This window comes from Gasterosteus aculeatus, chromosome 4 (assembly GCF_964276395.1).
Source record: "Gasterosteus aculeatus chromosome 4, fGasAcu3.hap1.1, whole genome shotgun sequence".
NCBI lineage: Eukaryota > Metazoa > Chordata > Actinopteri > Perciformes > Gasterosteidae > Gasterosteus > Gasterosteus aculeatus.
This window is the reverse complement of record NC_135691.1, coordinates 6,664,102-6,688,822: the sequence shown is the minus strand read 5'-3', so window position 1 is coordinate 6,688,822 and position 24,721 is coordinate 6,664,102. Positions and strand designations below refer to the sequence as shown.

At 45.0% G+C, this 24,721-nt stretch overlaps 5 protein-coding genes across 10 annotated transcripts; 2 read left to right on the top strand and 3 right to left on the bottom strand.

Moving 5' to 3' along the window:
• Positions 1 to 889: 889 nt before the first annotated feature.
• upf3b (UPF3B regulator of nonsense mediated mRNA decay) lies at positions 890 to 4,371 on the bottom strand. The gene is made up of 10 exons (XM_040173323.2): positions 4,098 to 4,371; positions 3,822 to 3,928; positions 3,623 to 3,729; positions 3,441 to 3,539; positions 3,044 to 3,154; positions 2,896 to 2,939; positions 2,608 to 2,796; positions 2,358 to 2,515; positions 1,959 to 2,277; positions 890 to 1,879 (listed from the first exon to the last, which is right to left on the bottom strand). The coding sequence occupies exons 1-10, from the start codon at positions 4,206 to 4,208 to the stop codon at positions 1,736 to 1,738; spliced, it is 1,389 nt and encodes a 462-aa protein (XP_040029257.2). The 5' UTR covers positions 4,209 to 4,371; the 3' UTR covers positions 890 to 1,735.
• ndufa1 (NADH:ubiquinone oxidoreductase subunit A1) lies at positions 4,363 to 6,003 on the top strand. The gene is made up of 3 exons (XM_040173343.2): positions 4,363 to 5,484; positions 5,603 to 5,692; positions 5,815 to 6,003. Exons 1-3 carry the CDS (start codon positions 5,383 to 5,385, stop codon positions 5,833 to 5,835), a joined length of 213 nt encoding a protein of 70 aa, XP_040029277.1. The 5' UTR covers positions 4,363 to 5,382; the 3' UTR covers positions 5,836 to 6,003.
• Positions 6,004 to 7,872: 1,869 nt separating this feature from the next.
• nkap (NFKB activating protein) lies at positions 7,873 to 11,495 on the bottom strand. Its single transcript, XM_078100679.1, has 8 exons — positions 10,304 to 11,495; positions 9,639 to 9,719; positions 9,465 to 9,529; positions 9,280 to 9,375; positions 9,131 to 9,173; positions 8,828 to 9,046; positions 8,452 to 8,601; positions 7,873 to 8,311 (listed from the first exon to the last, which is right to left on the bottom strand). Exons 1-8 carry the CDS (start codon positions 10,774 to 10,776, stop codon positions 8,137 to 8,139), a joined length of 1,302 nt encoding a protein of 433 aa, XP_077956805.1. The 5' UTR covers positions 10,777 to 11,495; the 3' UTR covers positions 7,873 to 8,136.
• Positions 11,496 to 11,744: 249 nt separating this feature from the next.
• Positions 11,745 to 16,562, top strand: zbtb33 (zinc finger and BTB domain containing 33). 3 transcript variants are annotated; one of them, XM_040173296.2, is made up of 2 exons: positions 11,745 to 12,114; positions 13,328 to 16,562. In XM_040173296.2, the coding sequence occupies exon 2, from the start codon at positions 13,330 to 13,332 to the stop codon at positions 15,193 to 15,195; it is 1,866 nt and encodes a 621-aa protein (XP_040029230.2). In that variant the 5' UTR covers positions 11,745 to 12,114; positions 13,328 to 13,329; the 3' UTR covers positions 15,196 to 16,562. The 3 variants fall into 3 exon arrangements, with proteins under 3 accessions (XP_040029230.2, XP_040029228.2, XP_040029229.2); XM_040173294.2 differs by lacking the exon at positions 11,745 to 12,114 and adding an exon at positions 12,177 to 12,310; XM_040173295.2 differs by lacking the exon at positions 11,745 to 12,114 and adding an exon at positions 12,189 to 12,530.
• A 164-nt stretch (positions 16,563 to 16,726) lies between these two features.
• On the bottom strand, positions 16,727 to 23,918 carry tmem255a (transmembrane protein 255A). 4 transcript variants are annotated; one of them, XM_040173302.2, is made up of 10 exons: positions 23,338 to 23,918; positions 21,962 to 22,104; positions 21,404 to 21,466; positions 20,417 to 20,506; positions 19,418 to 19,483; positions 19,243 to 19,331; positions 19,008 to 19,079; positions 18,552 to 18,720; positions 18,228 to 18,374; positions 16,727 to 17,815 (listed from the first exon to the last, which is right to left on the bottom strand). In XM_040173302.2, the coding sequence occupies exons 1-10, from the start codon at positions 23,393 to 23,395 to the stop codon at positions 17,672 to 17,674; spliced, it is 1,041 nt and encodes a 346-aa protein (XP_040029236.1). In that variant the 5' UTR covers positions 23,396 to 23,918; the 3' UTR covers positions 16,727 to 17,671. The 4 variants fall into 4 exon arrangements, with proteins under 4 accessions (XP_040029236.1, XP_040029237.1, XP_040029238.1 ...); XM_040173303.2 differs by having other exon boundaries at positions 18,552 to 18,714; XM_040173304.2 differs by lacking the exon at positions 19,008 to 19,079.
• Positions 23,919 to 24,721: the final 803 nt, after the last annotated feature.

Sequence of the window (24,721 nt, the reverse complement as noted above, 5' to 3'; positions counted from 1 at the left end):
CATCGTGGTACTTTCAGGCACAATCCGTGGACTTCCATAGCGGCCTGGACTATTCTTTGGGTATTTTTTTATTGTTGATGCTACTTAATACTTAATATTAAGTAGCCCGTACTTAGTACTCTTATTAATTAGTATGGATATGAAGTGATATGGGATGATGTTTTCTCTCTTAGCTGTCATGTTCAGCTAGTTTACGTGTAGGCCTACACATTTTACATACAAGACAAATTTAGAAATGTGAATAACCAACAATTCTTAAAGTAGTTATAATTAGTTCCACCTCCATCTGCTGAAATATGAACTTTCTGCTTAATAACTAATGATGACAAAAATTTGAATTTAATATAGCTGTCTTGTAAGAAATTCTAATTTTTAAACTTTAGGGAACGAATACTTATTTGTTTTTACATCTGAGTATTGCGACTTGTACTAAAGGATCTGACCATCGCGGCCACCACAGCCCAAGAATAATCCCCGTTATTACTGGAACCCTAAAAAATCTGTCTGGTAATTGTTTATCTGAAACAGTTCAAATGTTTGGGATTAAAAATGATAAAAAAAAGTTAGGGTTTGGTAGTTTAGGGTCTGCATTATAAAGTCAACTTGTAGGTATGAGAGCAGTACCCTATGTTAGATTTCGTCTAATCAAAGGAGTATATCAGGATGTTGTTGGCAGAACAGAAACCTTTCGGTCCCAGTCCAACCCGTCATCTTGGACAAATATCCATGTCTAGTTTCCCGCATTTATTATCCCTACTAAGTCTAATTAAATGGATTCAATAAAACTTGTTATGTGTTATGAAATCAATCAAAAGCTTAAACATTTTATTTTTTAATTGTAATAATGAACATCATTTCAAAGAGGGAAAAAAAGGACATGTACACATACTCGAAGAGCTCTTTTATTTCTAGTCAAACATGGCTAATGTGTATAAGCTTCAGCAGCAGCGATGTTTTCTCTGTATTCCGAGAGTGCTGTATTCAGTTTAGTGCCACACGTTCATGTTTAAGAGCAGATTCAGTTTAGAAAAGCAAGGAAGGCCACTGGTTGATCCCTCTGATTGAAGCTTGCATGGCTTTCACATGGCAGTCTAGTCTGAAATGGCAGCTTCCTCTCGGTCACTGTAGGACTGTGAGAACAAAATACATGATCTCAAAATCAGGTTACGTACAGACTTTGTACCTCAGGATACAACACAATTTTACAACGACGGACCATGAAGAAATGCAAAGTGCTGCACATAAATTGGAATAGTCTCACTTCCCGTGCAGAGAAAGATTCCCATGTCTAGACTTCAAACTGAACACGTCAACGCAACAACAGAAATCTCATTAACGAAGAACCAATATTGATGAGCTCTGCGATGTTTGAATTGAGTAATTGGGAAGTTGTGATATGGACAAACATGTTTAAAGCCATTGCTTGCGCTGCACATCAGGGAAACATTACTGAAGCAAGGTCACTTTGAGTTTACGTGGTCCAAGAAAGCTTTGGTTTAGACTAATGTGCCCTACAGCCAAACTGTGAGCCAACGTTTACGGTTACCTTTCCTAAAAAATAAAAACGTAAAGAGGCTCCGCAATCCCCTCTCTGCCTCGGATTGGGAGAGCCGGGGTGCAGCCCTGCTTGAACTACTGTGCATGTCGCCCTGAGGTGCCACGTTGCTGCCCTGAGCCTCGCAGGCCTGTCTCCCCTCTCCTCACCACACTTCAAATGGCATGAGTGTAGATGTGCTCAATCCTCTCCTTTGTCAGCCACTTTCCCGCTCTCTGTATCTGGCTTTCTGTCAGCAGAGTTGGATTCCCCTCCTGCTCCTCCTCCGCCTCCTCGAGTGCGACTTCTGGTTCCGGGCTGGTACAGCTGAATCGCGGGCCGGTCCTGATGTAAAGAAACAATGCTCTTAAAGGTACTGAACATTTGCAAAAATGACTTTGTTTGAGAGGCTTTAAGTCGTCACCTTATTTCGTAGACGTTCTCGTTTACTACTTTCGTCCTTCCTGTAGTCTTTCGACGGCCTCTCAGAGTGAGTAGGGTCTCCGAGGTTTTCGCCCCTTTTCTTCTCCTTGGCACGCTCTTTGTCTTTTTTGACATCCTCCTCCCTCCTCCTGCACAACGTCTCTCCGTCCTGACGCTCTCTCCTTCTACGACGATTTTCCGTCTGCCGCCGGATGCGCTCCTTCTCTCTCTGCAGCCGCTCCTTCTCCCGCTCCCTGTCGCGCTCTCGGTCTCGATCCAGGTCACGCTCCCTGAACTCCTTCCTCCCTTCTTCGTCCACTCTGAGCGTAAAGCACGATTTAGGTTCAGGTAATCTGTTCAAAGTGGCATTTTTTATATTTGTATTACTTGAGCAACTAACTTCCTTCCTCGATCCTCCTTATTCTCGATGTGTTGACGCTTCTTATGATCGGCGCCTCCCACGGCTCTGTCGTCTTTGTTTGGCCAGTCGGGTTTCTTGATCTTTTCCTTGGGGTTCTCAGAATCGCCGTCATCACATCTCTCTGGCTTCTTCAAAAGCTACACATTTGAAATGAAAGAGAAATAAATCATAATGAGCTGCTGGAGATTTCACACCATATTAAACTACTTCAATGCGATGCATCTCAGACCTTAATCTTTGGTTCTTCTTTAACTTGGTCCCGGTCCTTCTCCAGGGGTTTCTCATGTCTCTTGGTTTTCTCTGCCTCTTTGCGCTTCCTCCGGTCGTCCTCCCTCCATTTGCGACGCTCCTCCTCACGTTGGCGCTTGCGTTCAAGCTCCCTCCTCCTTCTCTCTTCTTTCTTTTCCTCTCTGATTCTCTAAACAGCAGTCAAATAAAACACGAGGTCTGCATTAACAATGCAACTTAACAAATGTAACTCGTACACCAAACTGTTGGGCCACAGTTATTTATTTACCTGTTTATTCTTCAAGAAGTCGAGCAGAGGAGTTGTTTTTTTAGCTTGAAGGGAGAAAGAAAGCATATTTAAAATCATTTAACTAGCAGTGTGTGAGTGTGTGTGTCTTATTAAATGTACCATGCATATTTAGGGAGCGTTCACCTACCGACAAGTTCCTTTGATTTTGCCTCAATCTCTTCCAACAGTGTCTCTGGTGTTGATGCCAACTTGTCGTCATCGCCGTTGTAAAATTCCAGAAACTTCTTGTAATCAGGATCTGAAAGAAAATAAACACCACACAAATTAATGGATGTTGCTGCTTCCAGTAGGATTGCTTCTACAAGGCTTACACTGCAAAGTATTTTCAAAACTATTCTTAATTGAAGTACTGTACTTTAATACAATATGAAGTTAAACAACTAGCAGCTATTTAAGGTGATTCTTTTGAGAAACAAAATACTTAGAGAAAATATCAAAAGGTTCCTTAACAACTACAACAAACTAACACATCTCAAAATCTGTATTTTTAACAATAAAATAAACAATAGCAGAAATATCTTTACCTTCATCGATTGTTCCACATTTTGTGTCCCTTTTCTTACTTCTTTTCTTGGAAGTCTTTTGAAAAGGTGCAAACTCCACAACAGCAGGATACTCCTGTCCTGTTAACAACAACATGTGGAGCAGCATGAAGAACTGTAGCTGTGAATGCATGCATGCATGTATGAACGTATCCTCCTCGTACCTCTGCTGTCAATGAACACATATCCATCAAATCGATCTCTGAACAGAACTATGTCCTCTTGGTTTTTAAAATTGATGTACGCCCTCGCGAAGAGGTGCGGATAAAGGCTGAAAGAACAGAACACTCGTGTTAGACTGAGAGTCGCTGGTTGTGTGTTTGTTTATTTTTTAAATAATGAAACCTCTTTAAATCAATCCACCTGGCGTCGTTGGAGAAAAACTCCAGGTAGTCCACCTCCGGGAGAGGTTGTAACTGCTCCTCAAGCTCCTCCTTGGTCAGACTTGGTGGTAACCGTCGGATCACAATCTTAATAAAAAAATAAAATAAAAAAATACTTAAATCATTTTAAGATATTATCACATAACGAACAACAATCTGACCATGTTAAAAGCACCCTGTTATTTAATAAAACCATGTGTCCAGAGCTGACGACTAATGCTAGGTTAGGTGGCTAACCTAGCAAGCTAAGCTGTACCTTCGTCATGGCCTCTTTCTTTTCCTTCGACTTCTCCGTTTTTTCTCCATCGTCACAATTTATTTCCACCCTTCGCTCCTTGGGCCGAGCGTTCTCCTTGTCTTCCTTCATTGTCGAAAAAAAGTTAGCTACCGCCGTTGTATATCATCTCATTCCACAGACTTGTTTACTTTTTTTTTTGTTAGCAAGTCAGCCCGCTCGTAGCAACCGTAACTTCTGAGAGAGAGAGAGAGAGAGAGAGAGAGAGAGAGAGAGAGAGCAAATTGTGGCAGCCGAGGCACTTCCGGCTGCCACGATTTTGCGACGCAGTTACCAATGTTTGGAAGAGGTGTTGTGACCATTTGGAGAGTTGCCGGTTTTCTAGCCTTTATGGTTAGGGGTTTGGGGCTTTAGGGTTAAGGTTAAGGTTCCATATTCATAGCTTGAGACTTCTTTACAAAACGGATCAGAATGGGTGCTGTCGAAGTGTTTATTGATCAAACGAACGTATTGTGTTGTTCAATCCGTTCTCACAGGGACAAATAAGTTATAATTTTCTTGTTTAGTGTTTTTACCGTGGTGGTGACATTTGGTAAACCTGGTAGGCCTGATTTGTTTTATTAGTTCACAGACAACAATGTTGCCTGCTGGCTTCCCCTGTAGCGGATGGGCCTGCGGTTCTGTGTTATAGCCAGATGAGGGCGCGACGAGTGAATATATACTCTGAATGCGTCTACTCTGAATTACACATTTTAAATAAATGTATTTTGTTTCGTTGTCTGTTTTTTCAGTCAATTTGAACGCAGGGTTATTTTGTTTGTCGTTTTAATCTACTGAAAATAATAATATCCCAAAGAAAGCATGCTTCCTTCTTTGGATTGCTTTCAGAATAAAAGCTTGCAAGTTCAGTTTTTATTTTGTTTCTGTTATTATCGTCCTATCGCCGTGATGTTGACATTAAAAGTTATATTTGTTCCTGCCTAAACTCCTCTCTTACCATTCGGCTAGTAATCTAAAATGTAATACCTGATGTAAAATAAATCGTATTAGAAATATTTTACAAAACAATCGTTTGAGGGCAGAACAGTCACTTATTGGTACAACGATGACGTTCGTAGAGCAGACGCTTTTCTTTTGAAAACCATCCAACAGGAAGTGTTACCTTGTTTCCGCTAGCGGAACACAGGTCATCAACACAGTAGACATTTTGTTTAGCCCCTTAGCTAAACAACCCGTTGAAGGTTGTCTCCGGGCGTTGTTATCCACGTTTCCCCCTCTGTCCCCCGACGGATAACCGGCTGTCATCATGTGGTATGAAATCCTGCCGGGCTTCGCCGTCATGACCGTGTGTCTGATCATTCCCGGCATCGCCACCGCGCAGATCCACAAGTTCACCAACGGAGGAAAGGTGAGGATGACGCTAACGTGACCGGGTCCTCAAATAGAAGTCCGTCCGAAGCGCATATTAGCGTTTTTTTTTGTTTCCAAGTGCTGGATTGATGAGCATTTTATTTTTCTCCGTGTAGGAGAAGAGAATCGCTCGGTATCCATGGCAATGGTATCTGATGGAGAGAGACAAGCGAGTGTCAGGGTCGGGAAAGTATTATGAGTCCAAGGTGAGTGATTTTCAGTAACGTTAGATTAACATTTAGGAAGTAGAGCCTAGACAAATGTCATCAGTTGATGTATGAAAATAAAATGTAGAATTAAGATATCTTTTTTTTCTTCTTCTCAACAGGGACTTGAGAACATCCACTGATGACCAGAAGTTTGACAACCAGAAGATTATACTCAACATTCAGCTATATTTCAGCCGGTTATAGATTACATTTTTCACAACTGAAACGAGTCTTCTTCTTGGCTCTTCTGTTGAATTTCAAAAGATATGAGATCTGTGCTCTAATCAAATAAATGTTTTACATCTGTTCACGCGTTGAGTTTATTCTGTAGATGTTTTGTCCCCCATACAGGTGAAAAACAGTGCTGTTTTCAGGGCCTAAATCGATTTGTAGACTCAACATTGAGCATCCTATGCTGTATTGGGGATGGTTTTTAAATGTCTGATAACTGAGACTCTCCAAAGTAAATTCATAGTCTGACCCTTTGCCTCATTGCTTTTTTTCAGTAAGGAAGAAACCGCTTTATTTAAATTAAAACCATAGTTGGGTTGGCTATTGCTCAGAAAATTTAAAGACATCCCCTTGAGTTCTGAGGTGTGCATTTTTCAGAAATTTAACAGAATAATTAATTTGAAGAAAAAATGGTCCGAGAGGCTGAGACATGTTTCCCCAGCACGAAACATGTCTCAGCCTCTCGGACCATCAGCACCGGTTCCCCCCAAGGCTGCGTTCTCTCCCCTCTGCTCTTCTCCCTGTACACCAACAGCTGCACCTCCAGTCACCAGTCCGTCAAGCTCCTGAAGTTTGAGGATGACACCACCCTCATTGGACTGATCTCTGGTGGGGACGAGTCCGCCTACAGGTGGGAGTCTGACCATCTGGTGTCGTGGTGCAACCAGAACAACCTGGAGCTCAACGCTCTAAAGACAGTGGAGATGGTTGTGGATTTCCGGCGGAACAGAGCCCCACCCTCCCCCATCACCCTGTGCGACTCCCCCGTCACTATTGTGGACTCCTTCCGTTTCCTGGGCTCCATCATCACCCAGGACCTCAAGTGGGAGCTGAACATCAGCTCCATTGCAAAGAAGGCTCAGCAGAGGTTGTTCTTCTGAGGCAGCTGAAGAAATTCAACCTGCCAAAGACGATGATGGTCCACTTCTACACGGCCATCATCGAGTCCATCCTCTGCTCCTCCATCACCGTCTGGTACGCTGCAGCCACAGCCAAGGATAAGGGCAGGCTGCAGCGTGTCATCCGCTCTGCAGAGAGGGTGATTGGCTGCAATCTGCCGTCCCTGCAGGACTTGTTCGTTTCCAGGTCTCTGAAGCGAGCTAAAAAGATCGTGGCCGACCCCTCTCACCCCGGACAAAACCTGTTTGTGCCCCTTCCCTCTGGCAGGAGGCTGAGGTCCATCAGGACTAAGACCTCCCGCCACACCAACAGTTTCTTCCCGTCGGCAGTCGGGCTCATCAACAGAGCCCGGTCCCCTCCTGACTGACTATAACACTCCACCGGTCACTCCCCTTCATACTGCATATGCCACTTTAACTGTAATTTAGCACTTTGTCGTCACTCGTCACTTGTGCACTTTATGCTTAATATTTTTTAACTTTAACTTTATTCTCTTGTTTTATACTAACCAATAGCCTTATTCCACTAACCCATTGCATTAGCATTTCTTTTTACTTTATTTTATTACTTGTGCAATGTTGTCTTGTTGTCTATTGTTACACTGTCTACTGTCACGCACCAACCGGCAAAAGAAATTCCTTGTATGTTTGACATATTTTGGCAATAAATGATTCCTGATTCCTGAAAAAGAAAGAGTTAATCGATCATTTAAAATCGTTGCCTTTGTGTCCAAATTAATGGGATATTATTTGGAAGTGTTTGAACAAGTAATATTTATTCTGACAATAGCAGCCAGCTCCAGTGAACTGGTTAAAAGACAATAGAGAACATGTTACACTACATAATTTACTGACCACTAACCAGCTAAAATATTTACAGTAGAGCCAAACAAGTGCCATCATATCACTTTTTTTCCTGCTGTGAACTGAAATGATTTTTGAAGTCTTAAATGTTGTATAATGAGCTGCTGCTTCTGGTGAAGAAACTCTTCAAAAGATTGAGGCCTTTAATATTTCAAAATAAAACAAAAAAGGTGCAGACAAAACTTGATAATGAAAATTTATTTACTGCTCTGATCAGGATAAACATTTACAAGAACAAGTAAAGGTGGAACAATTGAAAGGGAAGACTCTTGTGAGTAAAGAATGGAGGTATACTACAACAGAATACCCCGCAAAAGTTTTACACATTTCTTTCCAGATAAAAATCCTCCTGCAATGCTGTGAATTCAACTAAAACTGAATGTGTTTATCATCCAAAGAAATAAAACCTGAATACCCCTCCTAATAAAAGGTAATCTATAATGATGGTCACTTCTCCTCCTTGCCTTTGGTTTTCCTGTACACCATCTCCCTGAAGCTCGACAGGATCTTGCTCTCTCTCTTCCTCCGCTCCTCCTGGTTGAAGGAGGCCAGAGCTCTCTTCTCATCGGCACTGTAGATCTGGTTCTCCTTCCTCAGACGCACAGCCTCCATGCGACGATGTCTGCGTGGTTACATTGGAAACTCGTCAGCATCACACAAAAGATAATAAAAGATTGTATATATACACCTCATGATCTTAAACTCAATTATTTCATTGCTACGATACAAAATGTTATTTCTACACGTAAATATCACACACACCTGCTGCCACTCATCACATAGCCTGACTTCTCAAAGTTCGCGATCTCGTCGCTGGTGAGACCGATCTCCCCTCTTCTGGGGATACGTTTGCCCGCTTTCACGTACTCTGCCATCGCAGCACCTTCACCTGGCAACAGTGCATGACCGAAACTGGAAGAAACAGAAAACTCATTAGTTTGGAAAAAAATTGTATATAAAAAAAAAGTATGAATCCCTTTGTTAGTAACAACGTTTTTAATATATAGATTTATATGGGCAGTGATAAACTGTCAGCATTGTAAATCTACACACATCCTTTTGTTTTATTTTGGAAATTCCAATCCTAGCGATGTTGAGTGCATTAGGGACCCATCACGTGAAATGAAATGTGACTTACTCCAAAGGTCTGTCGTCCTGCGACAGGTGTGTGAGTGGAGCTTCTGGGCCGACCACATTCTCATCCATGCAGGTTTTCTCCACCCACATCACTCCGTTGGGATCATCTTCCTCCTCTCCCTCCTCTCCCTCCTCCTCCTCCTCCTCCTCTGACTCCTCACTGTTGCTGGATTCCTTATGACTCTTCTTGGCCGCCTTCTTCTTCTTGGACTTCTTTGACCTAAAAGGAAACAAGATGTTTAGTAAATCAAAATATTGCTCCTGTGTGAATGAAGCTGGAGTTCTGCTGCATAGCGTCACATACTTCTTGCTTTTCTTTTTCTTCTTCTTCTTCTTTATGTCTTCTTCTGTAAGATCAAATTTAATAAAAGATTAGAAAAAAACAGGTATTTCAGACAATAAAGAAATGAATGCATCTTGAATTCATTCATTCTAATGCAGACATTGATTTACCATTTGAATCGGATTCCAGCTCGCTGTCCTCTGAGTGCTTTTTGTGCTTTTTTTTCTTGGATTTCTTCTTCTTCTTCTTTTTTTTCTTCTTCTTTTCTTCTGTAAATGACAGAAGTGTTATTAAATTCAAACTGTCTCCGACAAGAATCCCATTTGTATTCATCCTCGAACAACACGTGTTGTACCTTCTGAGCTCGATCCTGAACTGCTGTTTTTTTCGTCCTCTTCGACTGGTGTGAATTCATCAGAGCTGGTGGAAAACAAAAGACAGAAATTTGAGCTCACATATTACTATAAGGTACAGGTGGCTTCTCAATAATAACAACTTGTTGCTTTGGAAGGGGAGATTCTTGACTTACTCTGGCTCTTTGACTCTTGGTGAATATCCCCAAACTTCGGGACAACCCAACTCACCAATCCTCTCCCTCTCTTGCAGGCGCCTGTATCAGAAAGACAGATGCAGAAATCATTAGAAACGACATATCACACACCGTAAGTTAGAGCCAAATTGAGAAAACCTTTGAGACAGCTTTCATATCAGTGCAAATATATCTTTGAAACTGTACCTACAAATATTTTGTAGGACACAGTGTAGAACTTGGCAACAATTCAATATTGACGATGTTGGAAAACAGCTGAATTATTGTTGTGATAAGGATTTCAACCATTTGGTACGATCTTTAAAAAACATTTCCAGGATCATTTAGCAAGCACAACATCTTGGGTTTACTGAATAGAACACTTTTCAAAAAAAGAAATACTCTTTCCGAGGAAAGTTCTTCTTAAAAACATGTATGTATTTCTGTGGTTGCATTTGAAGGTCGTAAAATGTTTCTCCTCTTGATGCTATTACTAATATCAAGGTATTTCATGTAGATTATCTTAACAAAAAACTCAAAACCATTGGAAAGACTACAACTCTTGAGCCTCAACTAAATCAAGGAAATATCCTTGTTTGTGATTTAAGGAACATCCAAACGTTGGCGTGATTATGGTCTGAGTGGTGCGTGTTTTCGTTCGTTACTTCGCAATAAAAGCCTCTTGTCTCTGTCTCTGGGCGTCGTCTCTGTGCTGCTCGTAGTAACCGTCATCTTTGAAGCTCCCGTGTTTTCCAGGAGCGTCCCGCTGCTCGGACCAGTGGTTGTAGCTGTTGTTGTGGCTGTTGTTGTTGTAGCTGCTGTTGTTGTAGCTGCTGTTGTAGCTGGTGGTGGTGGTGGTGCTGGTGTTGTTGGTGTGCCGCTCTCTGGATCTGGACCGGCTGCGGCGGGGGCTTCCTATGCGGATTCGCCTGATGTTTCTCGCCTCCCGAAACCGGCGGTCGCGGTCCTCGTGCTCCTTTTCCCGGTTCCGTGGCTGCGGGAGTTTGGGCCCGAAGCTGTACGGAGACAGGCTCCGCTCGCGGCTGCTACTGCGGGGTCGACCCCGGGACCTACGGGCCCGAGGGCTCCGAGGCTCCCCGCCGCCGCCGTCGGAACTTGAGCGGTCGGACTGTGGCATTCCCACACCGGGACACGCGGGATGCTTTTCTGTTTGTTTTAAAGTTGATAATTGGAGAGATAAAGGAGGTAAATTTAACACGCGTCCATGTTTTTTGTGATACGCAGGAAAAGCGTCCAACAAACAGGAAGTCCTTTTCTTCTTCGGTGTTGCAACTGATGGGAGCGTTATCGCCCCCTACTGTTATATTCAGGATATTCCCATCATCGCAGTATGAGGGAGAAAAGTCCCGTGTTAAAGAACAGAATTCACAGTGCTTCTTCTGAAGATTTCAAATACATGTGTATAATGTATTTATTTATTTTCTCCGTGAACGAAGAGGAATTCATTTCTACAACTGGCCTGACCTTGACTTACCCAATAAATATGTAACAGATGTTACACATATCCTTCATGCTAAAGCCTGGATCTCCCACATAGTGACTACACAATGTCTCAGCATTTTTAAAACGTTTATCTTCTGCTTTATCAATGGTATTTGTGACACTCTTGTCGAAAATACAGTGTCTGACTTTCTACTGATAACTGTCAGAGACCAGTTTGAAACTTCTATAATTGACTCCTGAATGTATCCTACAATATACCTATCCTTATCCCGAATTGCTCCAATATCTGCAAACCATGATGTACCAATATCTGAACCCTTTCTCTGTATATATTTCTATCATAATTAGAAACAAAAGAAGGGGTTTCTTTCTCGATCGATCTTTCTCTATCTCAGATAGAAACAGGTGTATATTTATGCTTTTGTGTGGCTATTATAGAAACAATATTTTGGCATTCAGCATTTTTTTAAAGCAATTACATTGTAATGAAACATAAGACCATTTTGTCTCGGGGAATCACGTGACAATCCCGTTTTTTTTCCCCAACTTTAGTTGACGTGACTTCTTTTTTTACAGCTTTGGATACCCGTTTGGGAGATCCCGGGACATTCTGCACCGGAAGTTCAAGTCAGTATGCTCCGTGAACCGCAACAGAGCCACACAGCCAAACGGAGTGGGATACCACACAACAACATCGGTACACGGTGTCGTTTTTACAGCATAGATGCGCCCCTGGACAGCTAAACATGTACTCCTAAATGTGAAATCATTATTAAGCTGGTGGGAGTTTTCACGGAGTTGAAAGCAGACGCTACTTTCTTCATTTGCAAGCAAAACGTGTTGTTCAAGGGGACATACATGAAGCGGCATTACATCGCAAAACACGCGGGGGATCATGATCAATACAAGGGACAGGAAGACCGTGCCCGATGAACTTCATGCGGACTTCAACCGCACCGAAAGGACGTCAGGAAGAGAATCAGAAGCCGTACTGAAAAAAATCCCCTCCCAGGTAATTTACCTGCCTATTTATTTGGTGAGATAGAATTAGTCGCTCCACTTTTATTTTGAAGGCGCTGAACCGGTAGTAAATTCGACGCCAAACCCGGCGCGGAAACAGTTACACGTTAACGAAACCATTCCCTGAAATAACGGCACGGTTTCGTTGTAGCTCCGGGCCAACATGAATTCCACGTCGCGCTGTTATTGTACGTCTTGTTACGATACCATGGTTTAATTGTGCGCGTGCCAATCCCACACGACGGCGACTCCTCGCGGCTGCCGAGCCGATGAAGCGCTAGTGCGACCGGCGGGGTGAAGCCGTGTGTTGTTAGCCATTGTCTCTGGCGAGCTTAAGATACCACACAGTCGCCGTCCGCGATCCTGCTCTGCGAAACAAAGATCCCGGGAGGGGGGGAGGGTTTGCAGGTAAACGAGCCGTACCGCGCGCCGCTGTTGAAAAATAAACGCCGTTCTGCGCATCCGGCGCGGTGCTGCGCTCGATGCTAGCATGCTAACGAGGCGCTAACCAGCAGGCCGCGCCCGCCCGCTTCTCGGGAAAGCGGAAGTGAGGAGGAACCGCGGCTAGCGGTGCCTTTTGTGTTAGCCCGCTCCGACGGTTCACCGGCCTCTCTGTGAAAATTGATCGATTGCGTGAACGTGTGTTTAATCGAATTGGCGACGGTCTCACTTGAAGCGCAATAAACGCTGATGTGCACACGTGCAGTGTCACGCGACACCCAACATTACAGCTAGTTTCTACAGCTTCGTTCAACTTGACGTGTGGCTTCACGTTGTTTTTGTTGTCTGACATTTGCAAGACTGAAAACCCTGATGGTCCAGGGCAGACTGCGGCAGTATATTTTCTGCTTATAAACACCGTATTTAATGTTATTGGGCTAATACATGTTTGACCAGTATGGCCTCCTCAGCACCTCAAGAAACAAGACAAATACTTGTTGCATTATCAACCTCTCTACGTAGGCTGCTCAAAGCTACAGACAAGTTGTCCACAGAGCAACCCCTCTTTTAAGATGATTTTCTCCCCGAAAAAGTGGGACAACTGGAAACTGGGTGTAACAAGCAGTGACGATGATTGATGATGTCCTTAAGTTGACGTCTTTTTAAGTCGAATCCCCTAATTGAATACGCCACGCTTCCATAATGTCCGCCTTCTTGTTGATTTGATTAATGTGATCCATCGTTTCTTCCTTTTGTCTTCGCAGTCATGCCAAGTCTAAAGCTGATTTCTGCGACTGACACGCAGTACCCAGTGGCCGTGCTCAACTCAATGAACGTGCAGCGAAATCATGGATTATTTTGTGATGTCACCATCATCATCCAGGACAGGAAATTCAGAGCTCACAAAACAATCCTGTCCGCTTCAAGTACATATTTCCACCAGCTCTTCAGTGTGGCCGGACAAGTGATCGAGTTGAACTTCATCAAAGCGGAGATTTTTGAGGAGATTCTGAATTACATTTACAGCTCCAAGATTTACCGCGTCCGCTCCGACATGCTTGAGGAGCTGATCAATGCGGGACAGATACTGGGAGTCAAGTTCATTGCAAATTTAGGGTCACCATTATCACATGTGAAGGGTCTGCCCGGGTTGTCAAAGGAGACGGAGACGGAGAGCAAAAGTGACGCTCCCGCAGAGGCAATGCCCATCATCGCGGAGTCATTCTCGATATCTGCAGAGGAATTCAATCAGACGAGCAAGGCCACCAGCGACTCTGACTCGGAGAGCGAAGTTCTGTTCGTCTCACAGACGGACGCGAAAACCAGTGCAGCCAAGCAGGCGGCCAAATCCGGCGAGGTCATTGATTTGGAGGCAGCCGATTTGGGAAAGGCGGCACCAAAGCAAAATGAAGACTCGAATCATACGGTTGCAAAACAGAAGGAGACCACCTTGAAAATGAGTCCAGCAAAGCCTCCCAGCGTAAGCTGTCCGGTCCCCAGTGTCCCCGACGGCGGCCCCCTGCTCAGTCCAGACAGCGGCTCCGATAAGCCGGCGTCCCCCGCCAGAGTTCCCTCAAGAAGTGCTCCGACGACGCCAGCCAGGTCCGTCAATGTCACCCCCGAGCCCCCAAGTGCCTCTCAGTCCTCGGAAAACAGCGGCACGACGGGAGTCCACCAGAAGCAAGTCGTCGCCTCGTCTCAGCACGGGGATTCCAAAATAAAGCTCCTCGATAAAGCGAATCTAACCAACAGTCCCAAGTTGACCGTCGCCGCGAAAAAGACCGTGACGCTCAACACGACCACCGAGATCGATTCGATTTCGTCGGGCTGCAAGGTGTACGCAAACATCGGCGAAAACACGTACGACATCGTCCCGTTGAAGGAGGATCCGGGCGAAGGGGGCTCCAAGGCCAACAAAGGGAAGAGGCACTTAATGGCCACGCCCTTGAAACCCCTGGATAAAGCCCTCACCCTGCCGACGGGCGGCTCAAACAAGAAGAAGCCCAAAACGGAGCTCGAGGACCACTACGAGCTCGTCATGGACGGGAAGACCTTCTACGTCTGCGTCGTGTGCAAGCGCCCCTACGTGTGTCTGACGAGTCTCCGCCGGCACTTCAACACCCACTCGTGGGAAAAGCAGTACCCGTGCCACTACTGCGACAAGGTCTTTGCGCTGGCCGAGTACAGAACTAAACACGAAATCCACCACACGGGGGAGCGGCGGTACCAGTGCTTGGTGTGCAACGAGACGTTCCTCAACTACCAGATTCTGGCGACCCACTGCAAGCAAGCCCACAACCAGGACCCCAGCGGGAGGAAGGAGAAGGACGAGAAGGACAACAACCTGTACCGGCTGCTGCCGTGTAAGACGGTGGAGATGAAGCCGTACTCGTGGAGCGCCGACGGGCCGGGGGTCCCCGTCATATCGGAGGACGGCAGCGTCCACCACATCGCCGCCGGCGCCACGGGCGGGGACGTCCGCGCCTCCACCCAGAGCCGGATGCTGAACTGGGACGACATCTTCGTCGAGCCGGACGCTCACATGCCGCCCGATTCCCGCGGGCGCCCGGCCGTCAACAATCCTCGACCGGGAGCCACGGAGTTTGACTTTATTATACCGGAGACCTACTGAGCAGCGCTGGATGCTCCAGTACCTGTGCCTTCTGTGGTGCCCTCCCTGCCTCACCTCTCTGTTCCACGTCAACAATCCTTCCTAGTTCCTTCTAAAATCCCTTTTTCAGGTGCAGCATTTTACTAAACTTGGTGATGGTAAACGCTTGAATAACGTCTGAGTCTAGCGAAGAAGGTTAGAGATTGCTTGTAATCTCTTAGTGTTTTCTTGGTAGAAATCGGAGAAGGGGGGTGCGAGTAGCGTAAAGTGACCAGTCCACTTGTGTCACTCCGCTTGTGCTCTTTTGTATCATTGGAAGAAATGATAAGTCACCTTTTGGAAGAAGTTGTGGCCTCGCAGTAAAATGGCAAAGGTAACCAGTAGTTTATGTGGATGATAAAAGTTTAATTCAAGAATACTCCCAAGCTGTAATAAAACAACAAACGTGTTCATTATCTTTCACTGCGTCAGGCAAGTTATATCTATTTAAACGTTACTTTTATCAAACACATGAAATTAGGCTTCTCTATGAAGCGGAGGATTGAACCATTTTCATTCAGGATACATCATAATACACTTTCTGGTTTCAACAGATTTTTATCAAATACAGGCTATAAATGATATTATGAAACCAGGGTTGCTTTTATTTTGAATCTACTCTTACTGGATGCACCAACCATCAGATGGGAGTTAAATTTAACAGTGTTTATGAACTGACAATGACCTGTTCTAATTTCAGACTCCTAAACCTGATTTTGTGGGGGAGAAGATTAATTATGATGGAAAGTAAAACATTTCCATTGTGTGATTGCACATCTGGCCATTGTGGAAGGGAAGATATACGATAACTATTTCATTTCTGAGTGTTTAAAAAAAGTTTATTTTCATTTGCTTGTACATTCTTTTATTTCTGTTACTTTTGATATGTTTTTAATATATATTTTAAACCTACGTGGAGCAGGCTAGAGACAAGTGCATCCATGTGACCATAGGATTGACATCGATGGAGCATTGTTTGTCTGTACGTAAAGCACTTGATGTTGAATTAGGAAGAAGATTTTCTGTATTTTTACATTTTTTACTCTTGTTTTTATATTGTATCAAACTAGTAATTGGTTGGTATGAGTAAAAAAAAAAGCAGTGCTAATATGGGAATCAATAAAAAAAATGTGAGATTTGTTTGTTATTTTAACAGATTACCATGTTTGCTATTTGTTTTAACCCACTTCTTTTCCTGTCTCAGATGTATTTATTAGGGTGATAGTCATATACAATATGAAATAGTTTTATGAAATACTGTTTTGTTGATGTTTAAGTAAATGTTCCCTTTAATTAGCAACAAGATTCCTTGATGGTAAATAAATTATTCTTTTACTATTTCTACTTAATTGTCTGGCCCCAACAGCATTTAAATATTGTCATTTCATTCATAACTTATTTTTAAGGATTATCTCTCAAACAAATTTGGACATTCAGATGATTGATGAGATGATTCATTCCAAAAATGTCAACGTCACCTCATGGTGGCGCTACCTGGAATAAGAAGAAGCTCTTTCAATTACACAAAACATGTTTTAATGGCAAGACAAAAAGGAGCTGATAAACAGCCCCCGGCAATGGCCTCAAAATATAAAAAGCAGTGACTGAAGCTGACACCCTTCTCGCGGACTAAGTTCACTATTTCGATTCTTTCACGATCTCACTCCTCGTGTCAGCGGATCCAGCACCGACCTGTCAGGAGACGACTCACTTTAACACAAAGACGTGATGTTATGACCACTGACAACGAGGGAGGCGGTTAGTGTTTACCTGCTTAATTTAACCGTCCTCCCTTAACATCTACTGCATAAATAACTTATGTCTTTATAACCGTTGCTCTGTGAAGTGCACCAACACACACTGAAGTAGACACCATGATCTGTTCATATACCTTATTCTTAGCCGCTAACGGAGCATCTGTATACCTTACTGCTGTACATACAAAACAAGCATGTAACATCTGCATGACTGCCTACATGGCCTACAACACCGCTAAAGAAACATCTGCCTTAGCCTTACAACTACAGTTTTTACATTTCTCATCCAGCGTTCACACCAAAGCCGTCTTATGTCACCGGGTTCGATCTCACACGACGGTGGCGCCGGATCGTCGCCTCGGCAACAGCGAGGACGCCGTCCTCTCTGTCGCCCGAGGCGTGACGAGGCGTGATTGAGTGTGAACTAACGAGAGGGAAACCTAGAGCGGGAGCTGGAGGAGGAAACACCGTGGACACAAAAGAGGCCGAGAGCTGCTGCACCGGAAGCCCGTTAGCGGTAAGGCAGATGGATGTGTAAACAGTCCTGGCTTCCATCCGGTCGTCTCTCTCCTCTTGTCGGGAGGGGGGGGGGCGCCTTTTTTCCTTCCTTCTCAAAGTTCAGAGGAATTGAACGTTCAAACCGCTCAATCGGCACGTGAAAAGCACCTGGAGGGGGTTTCGGTGCCCTCTTGGCCCGACAGTTACGGGCTGTAGGGTGGGGGCTTCTCGTCGGGGTGGCTGTGGGGGGGAGAGTAGCGTGGGGGGACCATGGTGGGCCACAGGTGGCTGGCTCCGGACTGGGAGTCATCCGAGAGGCCCGAGGAGTCGGGAAACAGGCAGGAGCCCTGCAGGCGAGACCAGAGCTTTACTAGAGCTGTTTATGGATTAAGAAATGGTCAAACAATCGCTTATTTTATCCCCCTGAGACTTTAAACATGCCGTAGCTCACGTCTTAATAAGCAATACATGTTTTAATTAAATTAAGAATTGGTGCCTAAATAGGTCCTCTTAGTTGATGTGGTTGTGGAGATTTTTTCTCAGTTTTGGCCTGAAACAAATTTCAGGCCAAATCAGCGTCATGATTGTGCCGCGGACGTCGACCACTCAATTCAAACGATTGTTTTCATGCCGACAGAAAGGAAAGTGTAAGAACTAAAGACGCACGTGAAGGCCTTTAAACATTAAGCCCCTTTGAGATAACCCGGACATGAAACGCCATTTTCAAATCACAACTTTCTCTTCTGCGTGGCCGGTTACCTGCAGGTCGTAGGCCGTGTAGGGCGGCAGGCAAGGGGCCGTGTCGTAATACGAGCCGATGGCGGTGGCGGCCGCGGGCGGCTGTGGGGGGACGGGCGCGGTGATGGCCTCTGGTTCAGACGTAGTCTCTGAGGCAGCGGAGGGAATCTGACCAGGGGACCAAGAACATTGATCGGTTTCTTTTAAATGATCAACTCAAACAGCATTACCTCGCCTCAGATCATCGGCCCACCACCGACGAGGCCCCGATTATATCAAAACGTTCAGCGGCAGATGAGCCCAGCTGGTGGCTTCTCCTCTTTGTCGGCCCTCATATGTACCCACCATGTCTTTGAAGCCTCCCAGCACCGCTGCAGTAATGATGCCCAGAAAGAGGGCGATGATGTTGAGGATGGTAGCGGACCACAGCAGGTGATAGAGGTGCACCACGTCCTGGCAGCTCTTCACGTCCGTATACTCGTGGTAGCCCCCGATCATCTCCACGCGGCTGGACCAGTGGGTGGGAAAGAGAGGGAGACGGCGTACGGTCAAGCTACCAAAGTCATGCTCATCATGTTCATCCTTCTTGTACTTAGTAAAAGAAAAGCACAAATGAGAGACGGTGACACGAAGGATAAGGACGAGCGTTTGGACCCGACAGGGACATGCAGAGAGGAAATGGCAAAAGTAAAAGCACATTCATACAGTGAGTTACACCACAGAAATGGCTTTAGCCATCACTTATTAACACGACTTGATGATTAAATCACCGATACGGTTCTAGAAATAAAAGGGACCTACTTCCAAAGCATGGATGATTTTCTAAACTTTTTCAATACATCTTTATTCTGAAGTCCCATAAGAGGATGTTCTCTGAAACAAAGGTTAAAAGGAAAAATAAACAGTCTAATACAATTAACGTTGCAGTACAGAAAGAATCTCAAGCACAACGGTACGCATCGATCCAGTCCAAACAAGCAAAGCAGCGCAGCAAAGTGAGCAGCCGTTGATTCGCGCGGTTCTCAGCGTTACTCACTTCCCACAGTTGTAGAGGTCGCAGCAGTAACAGGTGTTGCCCTTCACGTGCAGGTTACAGGATGACCGCGATGACGCCTGACACGCCACCTGAAGGCCAAGAGGGGTTTTAAACAACCAGTCTTCTCACTCCGGAGGAAAGTATTTGTAATTGTGTAAAGCAATGCGTTCCTTACGTCGCGTTCAGGTGAAGTGTCACTGGAGTGATACTCACAGCGGCCAGCGTACAGAGGCCTGAGGTCCTGCAGCACAACAAACACGTATTAGAGGTTCCGCAGCTCGGTTCAGCGCGGCTCTACAAGTGCAGCTGAACCAGAAGACGCAAAAGCAAAGAGACAAGAGCTTGCGCAGTGACAGCAAAGTTTAGCGTTGATCATAACTTCATCAATCGAAGAAGAGAATAGAGGAACAGAGGAAGCAAGACTGAATTATCAACTGGGAAAAGAAAAGCCAGGCTCATTATGTCAATTAGTTTGTGGTAATTTGATTTGTTATTGATTTATCGCAAACAGCTGTGAAGGGTCAGACACTTTTCCCATGAATAGGACACATCATACTGGATGCGAGCACTTTAGGAATAGCCGTTTTAGCACATCCGAAAAGCAATGACTGTGGACTGTAATATGGATTTGGAAGCCCCGATGTAGAACCAGGGTAAAGCGTCAAGTCAACTTCAGAACATAAATGTGGATAAATAAAAAAAAACATCCGAGTCCGAGTGTGTAACCGTCTGACGGCATCACATCATCTCTTCTGACTGCCGCGGATCCATATTTCTGATTTTCTTTTAGAAACAGCGTGCCACAAACCCCCCTGAGATGTTTTATCCCACTGCCGCTAAAAGCAACCGACAACCTGCTATCGGTGCCGATCTCCCTTCTCACCCAGTCATAACTCATCTCCGCATGGTTGTTTTTTTAGATTACATTAGTGGCTATTTATTGATTCAAGTACTTGGAGAATTTCCCCCCCCTGCCACGTAATATATTTGGGATGGGAGCAGTAGCTGCTACAGACGGCCACATGTCATCAAAGGCCTTTGCAGGGGGGCATGTGTTTTACTGTGTGTTTATCAAGCTATAGAGGCCGTTGATCAATCAGTTCGTTGTAGAAGTCAGGGCGCGAGAGTTGTCGATCGGCTCTGTTAGACAAACACAGGCCATCGTGGTACTCACGATGTGCCTCGCGGCAAACACTCCGTCAACGATGGCGCAGCAGAAGGCGGCCACCACTCCGAAACTGATGAAGACAATCGATGCCACCAACTGTGGAGGAAAACGTCATCGTCGTCACTCTTCGTCACGCGGCAAGGCCTTTGAAACTATAGACAACCATCAACTTTAAGAGCTTCCTCTCACCACTTTCGTACCGGGCTACATTTCCAACTCTAAAGTGTATCGTCAGGCGGGAGTATGCATACTTCTGAATGGGATGGGGTGCGGGTGGAGGAGGCTCATGGAGCCCAGTTCGTTATATACACTGCAACCTTTGACCTCCCCACCCTCATCTACATTGCTCAAGGAGAGATAGCATGTATTCAATTACCCCCCCCCCCGCCCATAATAAACAGGCCCTTAAGATATTAACTAAACCAAGTGTTTAAAAACATTTTAGTCAAACGTTCGTGTTGGTCAACTTGTGCCTCTAATGCGTCATCAAGATGTGATTCTGTGTATTAACATTTTATGGAAAGCAGCTTTCACACGAGGGACCATGCGGTGTTAGACGTCACGGCTCGATCAAGCTCTGCTGAGTATTGTGAAATGAACACCACGTTACAAACCCATTCTTCATTGCAGCCCTGACAGCCTTCGCCCGGCACGTCCCACCTGCTCCCGTTACATGCAGTTTCCTTCCCCACATCCCAGCGTGGACATCAGTCCTCCTCAACTTACACCCCGTTTCTATTTCTGGATGCACGTCCCTTAAAGCCTCAGGAAACTTGTGCTCCGACACACAAACCTCCTCGGGACGAGTGGGAGTCTGGGTCAGGTCAGCGCTTTCTGTTGTTACTTTAATTACACGATCAGACCAACAGGCTGTGGTGAGGTCATTGGGACGGATACAAGGTTTAATGACAGTTCTGTGCGAGGGCAGACATAAGTGATATAAGTGACATTACAAGTGATCTCAGTGCACAGATGTTACACAAATCCTCTTACCATCTGCCTCTTGTTCTCTATCAAATGAGACCCAATGATTCCCAGGAAGGAGCCAAAGCCCAGCTAAAAAAAAAAAAAGACAAAAAAAGATGTTAGGGCGTTTCTCTGATTTGATTATAAAGCAGTTGGATAAAACATGCGTCTCAGTGCCCCCGAGGGAACAATTTCAGCATGTTATCAATTCCATGAATCATAAATAAAGAGGAATTAACTAAATATCTAATAAATTGGTTTGGAGGCGCATCCGAGGAAATTCAGCTGACATCCAGCGGTTGCTTTTCCTAGTTGCTCTTTACTTGAGACCGCACGCTAAAAGCTGAGTATTGTGACGAAAACCCATTTATGGACTGAGACACTTCTCCTCACTCAGCCCCTAATGACAGCGATGCTGAATAATGAATGTGGGGAAAGTTCAACCCTCAGAGACCTTCAGTAATTAGTTTCGTCAGGAGCTGGGAGAGCTGCCTGAAAACAGCGTCTCTTCACTCGCACCCGTACTCATTATGAGGTCTGACAGGCCCCCGAGACTGTGGCGTGCAGGTGCGAGCGTGCTCTCACAATGACTCCCGGGTAGTACCCGCCCACGGTGATGTTCTGCGTCCTGGTGGTCGCTGCCAGGCCGAAGATGAGGATCAGCACGGAGACGATGAGCAGCAACACCGTCACTATAATGGATTTCCTCTTCCTCCTCTTAAAGGAACCTGCGAGGCGAGAAACGGGAGAGCGCTGCTGCTGTGATGCGAGCGTTGATGGACGAGGCTGCAGCTAAAAGACAAGCATTGGTGCGATGGGAAGTATTTAAAGAGACTCGGAGGTGGGCTCCGGTTTCTCTTTTACAGTCGTGGTGGGTAGTCAATTATGTTGAAGGTATTTAGCTCTAAAAATGCCGATGGCTTTCTATGTTGATCATAATTAACAGGATAACCAAACCTGGCTTTGTGCACCAACAGTAAAATACACCATTTTTACTTGACATATTCATAAGCGGAACTGTTTTGAAAAGCTCAACTGAGGTTGAATACTTACAAAACATACTGTATGATGTATTCATGCCAGGTTAGAATGTATTCAGTTTTCATCCTGGTAACAATTGAATTAAATTGGCAGTACAGCAAATATTGCTTCAAAAATGGCCTGGTGATGCCATCGGTGCCGACATGTCAAAATTGAACACAGCATGTGAGGAAACAATCAAATTTACACAAGGAGATGTTAGAATACGCAACAAAATGTGAGCGGTTTGCCATTCTGAAGTCAAATAACTAAAAGATATTAATAATTTTCCCAAATTAAACATGATGAACAATTGACAACCACAACTGTGATTTAAAACCAGCTCGTCTGAACCTCCTGAACAGAGATGCTGGCTGAAAAGGATCTTTGACCACATCTCCAGTCCAGTGACGCTCTATAGGTGACTTTACAACAAACATTGGTCTACAATGAACATGAGGTGTCAAGAAAATGCACAAGGATGCTTCGTCTCGGACTGAAATGCACATACACACAAAGGGCCGTTTTATCCCTCATACGATGAGCAGCAGGACGGCCATGCTGCATAGACGTGTGTGTGTGTGTGTGTGAGTGTATGTGTGTGTCGGCCAGTTAACCATCAGAGCGCTTCTACTCAACGCCGCCGCGCCTGCAGTGACGCGCTGCGGCCCGGACCCCAAGAGGACAGAGGGACGGTCCGGAGAACAACCAGGGTCTTTTGTTTGCTTTCGTGACAGAAAAAAAATATATATACATACATGCTATTGTTATTTATAACCGACACGAAGGAAAGGGAGTGTGATGTTCACCGTTGTGGACGGGAACCGATTAAAATAATAAACAGTATGTATTTTTTTGAATTGATTAAAAAGCTGCTGCAGACACACTGATGACCTTGCACAAACACACACACGCACGCACGCACGCACACGCGCACCTACCGATGCTTGTTTCGGACAGGGTCAGTCTGCTGGATTGGAGGCTCTGAGCAGGAGGCATACCGGGATGTTTACCGCAGTCCGCTGGACCCCCCCCCCCCCCAAAAAAAAAAAAGAATCACGACTCGACGTTATCGGTTGCTCGACCTATATTTCAAAGCTGGCATCGAACAGTCGGGAGCAAACTGTTGTCTCGGCTGGCGGTGGCATTCTCTGACAACAGTCCTCCGCGCTCGCCCATCACGTGCTCGTCCCACATCCCCGCGGCTGCGGCGCGTCAGTCGGTCTCGGTCCACGCAGCGTGTCGGTGTGGGACGGTGGGTCGCTGCTGCTGACTGCGTGTGTGTGTGTGGGTGTGCGTGTGGGTGTGGTGGGTGTGCGTGCGTGCGCGTGCGTACCCCGGTATATTACATTAACGTTGCATAAAAGGAAGGGACGGAATATTTAACCGACAGCATATTAATGATCTTCTCTAATATATTATCTGTCGACAGAAGCGCCGAAAGCGCAAAGTGGCATGTGGCAGGTGGCAGGTTCCGTTCTCAGAACGGCACAACCCGAAGTCACGTGGGCACGTAGCGACACAGACGCCTCCTCCTCCTCCTCCTCCTCATGCAAATGTAACAGATGTTTTTGGGGCACGCAATTGACCCGATTCCAAGGATGGTATTTTTCCAGTTTATTGGAAAACGGAACCTGCCACTTTTCAGTCTCGGCGTCACTCAACATTTTTTTTCAAATTCAGGTACTCCGGTATTTGTAATGATAATACACCCTAATAAATGTTACCACAGTAACGCTAGAAACGTCAAATGCCAGTAATGTAAATACATTACAACAAATGTCCCTGAGAGACTGCTTACTAGTATCTATGGCTGCCTGAGTGTCTGTCACTGAAAAGTAATTGTGAGAATGTTCTACACCTCACATGTAAGTCATATAAATAATGTGTAGTACGTTTACTATGAGGCTTACATTGATTTGTCGGGGTTTGGGAGAAGTTAGGAGCCGACACGGGCCGCGACCACATTCAGGTCGAGCTTCGAGCGCCATCGTGTGTTAGAAAACGTTGCGTTCATGAGCTGTGAGACGTTCAATGAACAGCAGGTGAATTATCCAACAACCTGACACGTGCCGCCTTCACCAATCATGAATCGTTTTCTCTTTTTCTAATTTCTTTGTGACCTTTAAAAAAAACATTCATGACGTCACACAATAAAATGTTATGTGTGTTATAAGTACAGCATTCAGTTACCTGAATAAATATAATAAAAATACAAAAGATATTTGTATACATTTTGGGCTTGCAACAAAACCTCAATATTTCTAAAGTCCTGGCTGCAGCTGCATATAAGCACACACAGCAACCTTATTTGCAATCCTCATT

Coding starts and splice junctions, on each gene's coding strand:
- zbtb33 (XM_040173294.2), top strand. CDS start 12,286: ATGAATTCCACGTCGCGCTGTTATT. Junction 12,311..13,327: donor TTCCACGTCGCGCTGTTATT/GTACGTCTTGTT, acceptor TTGTCTTCGCAG/TCATGCCAAGTCTAAAGCTG.
- ndufa1 (XM_040173343.2), top strand. CDS start 5,383: ATGTGGTATGAAATCCTGCCGGGCTTCGCCGTCATGACCGTGTGTCTG. Junction 5,485..5,602: donor AGTTCACCAACGGAGGAAAG/GTGAGGATGACG, acceptor TTCTCCGTGTAG/GAGAAGAGAATCGCTCGGTA. Junction 5,693..5,814: donor GAAAGTATTATGAGTCCAAG/GTGAGTGATTTT, acceptor TCTTCTCAACAG/GGACTTGAGAACATCCACTG.
- nkap (XM_078100679.1), bottom strand. CDS start 10,776: ATGCCACAGTCCGACCGCTCAAGTTCCGACGGCGGCGGCGGGGAGCCT. Junction 9,174..9,279: donor GCTGGAATCCGATTCAAATG/GTAAATCAATGT, acceptor TTGATCTTACAG/AAGAAGACATAAAGAAGAAG. Junction 8,602..8,827: donor CAGGACGACAGACCTTTGGA/GTAAGTCACATT, acceptor TGTTTCTTCCAG/TTTCGGTCATGCACTGTTGC.
- tmem255a (XM_040173302.2), bottom strand. CDS start 23,395: ATGCCTCCTGCTCAGAGCCTCCAATCCAGCAGACTGACCCTGTCCGAA. Junction 19,332..19,417: donor ACACTTCACCTGAACGCGAC/GTAAGGAACGCA, acceptor CTTGGCCTTCAG/GTGGCGTGTCAGGCGTCATC. Junction 19,080..19,242: donor GACCTCTACAACTGTGGGAA/GTGAGTAACGCT, acceptor CCTTTGTTTCAG/AGAACATCCTCTTATGGGAC.
- upf3b (XM_040173323.2), bottom strand. CDS start 4,208: ATGAAGGAAGACAAGGAGAACGCTCGGCCCAAGGAGCGAAGGGTGGAA. Junction 3,730..3,821: donor TTTTTCTCCAACGACGCCAG/GTGGATTGATTT, acceptor CTGTTCTTTCAG/CCTTTATCCGCACCTCTTCG. Junction 2,516..2,607: donor AAGAAGAACCAAAGATTAAG/GTCTGAGATGCA, acceptor TCAAATGTGTAG/CTTTTGAAGAAGCCAGAGAG.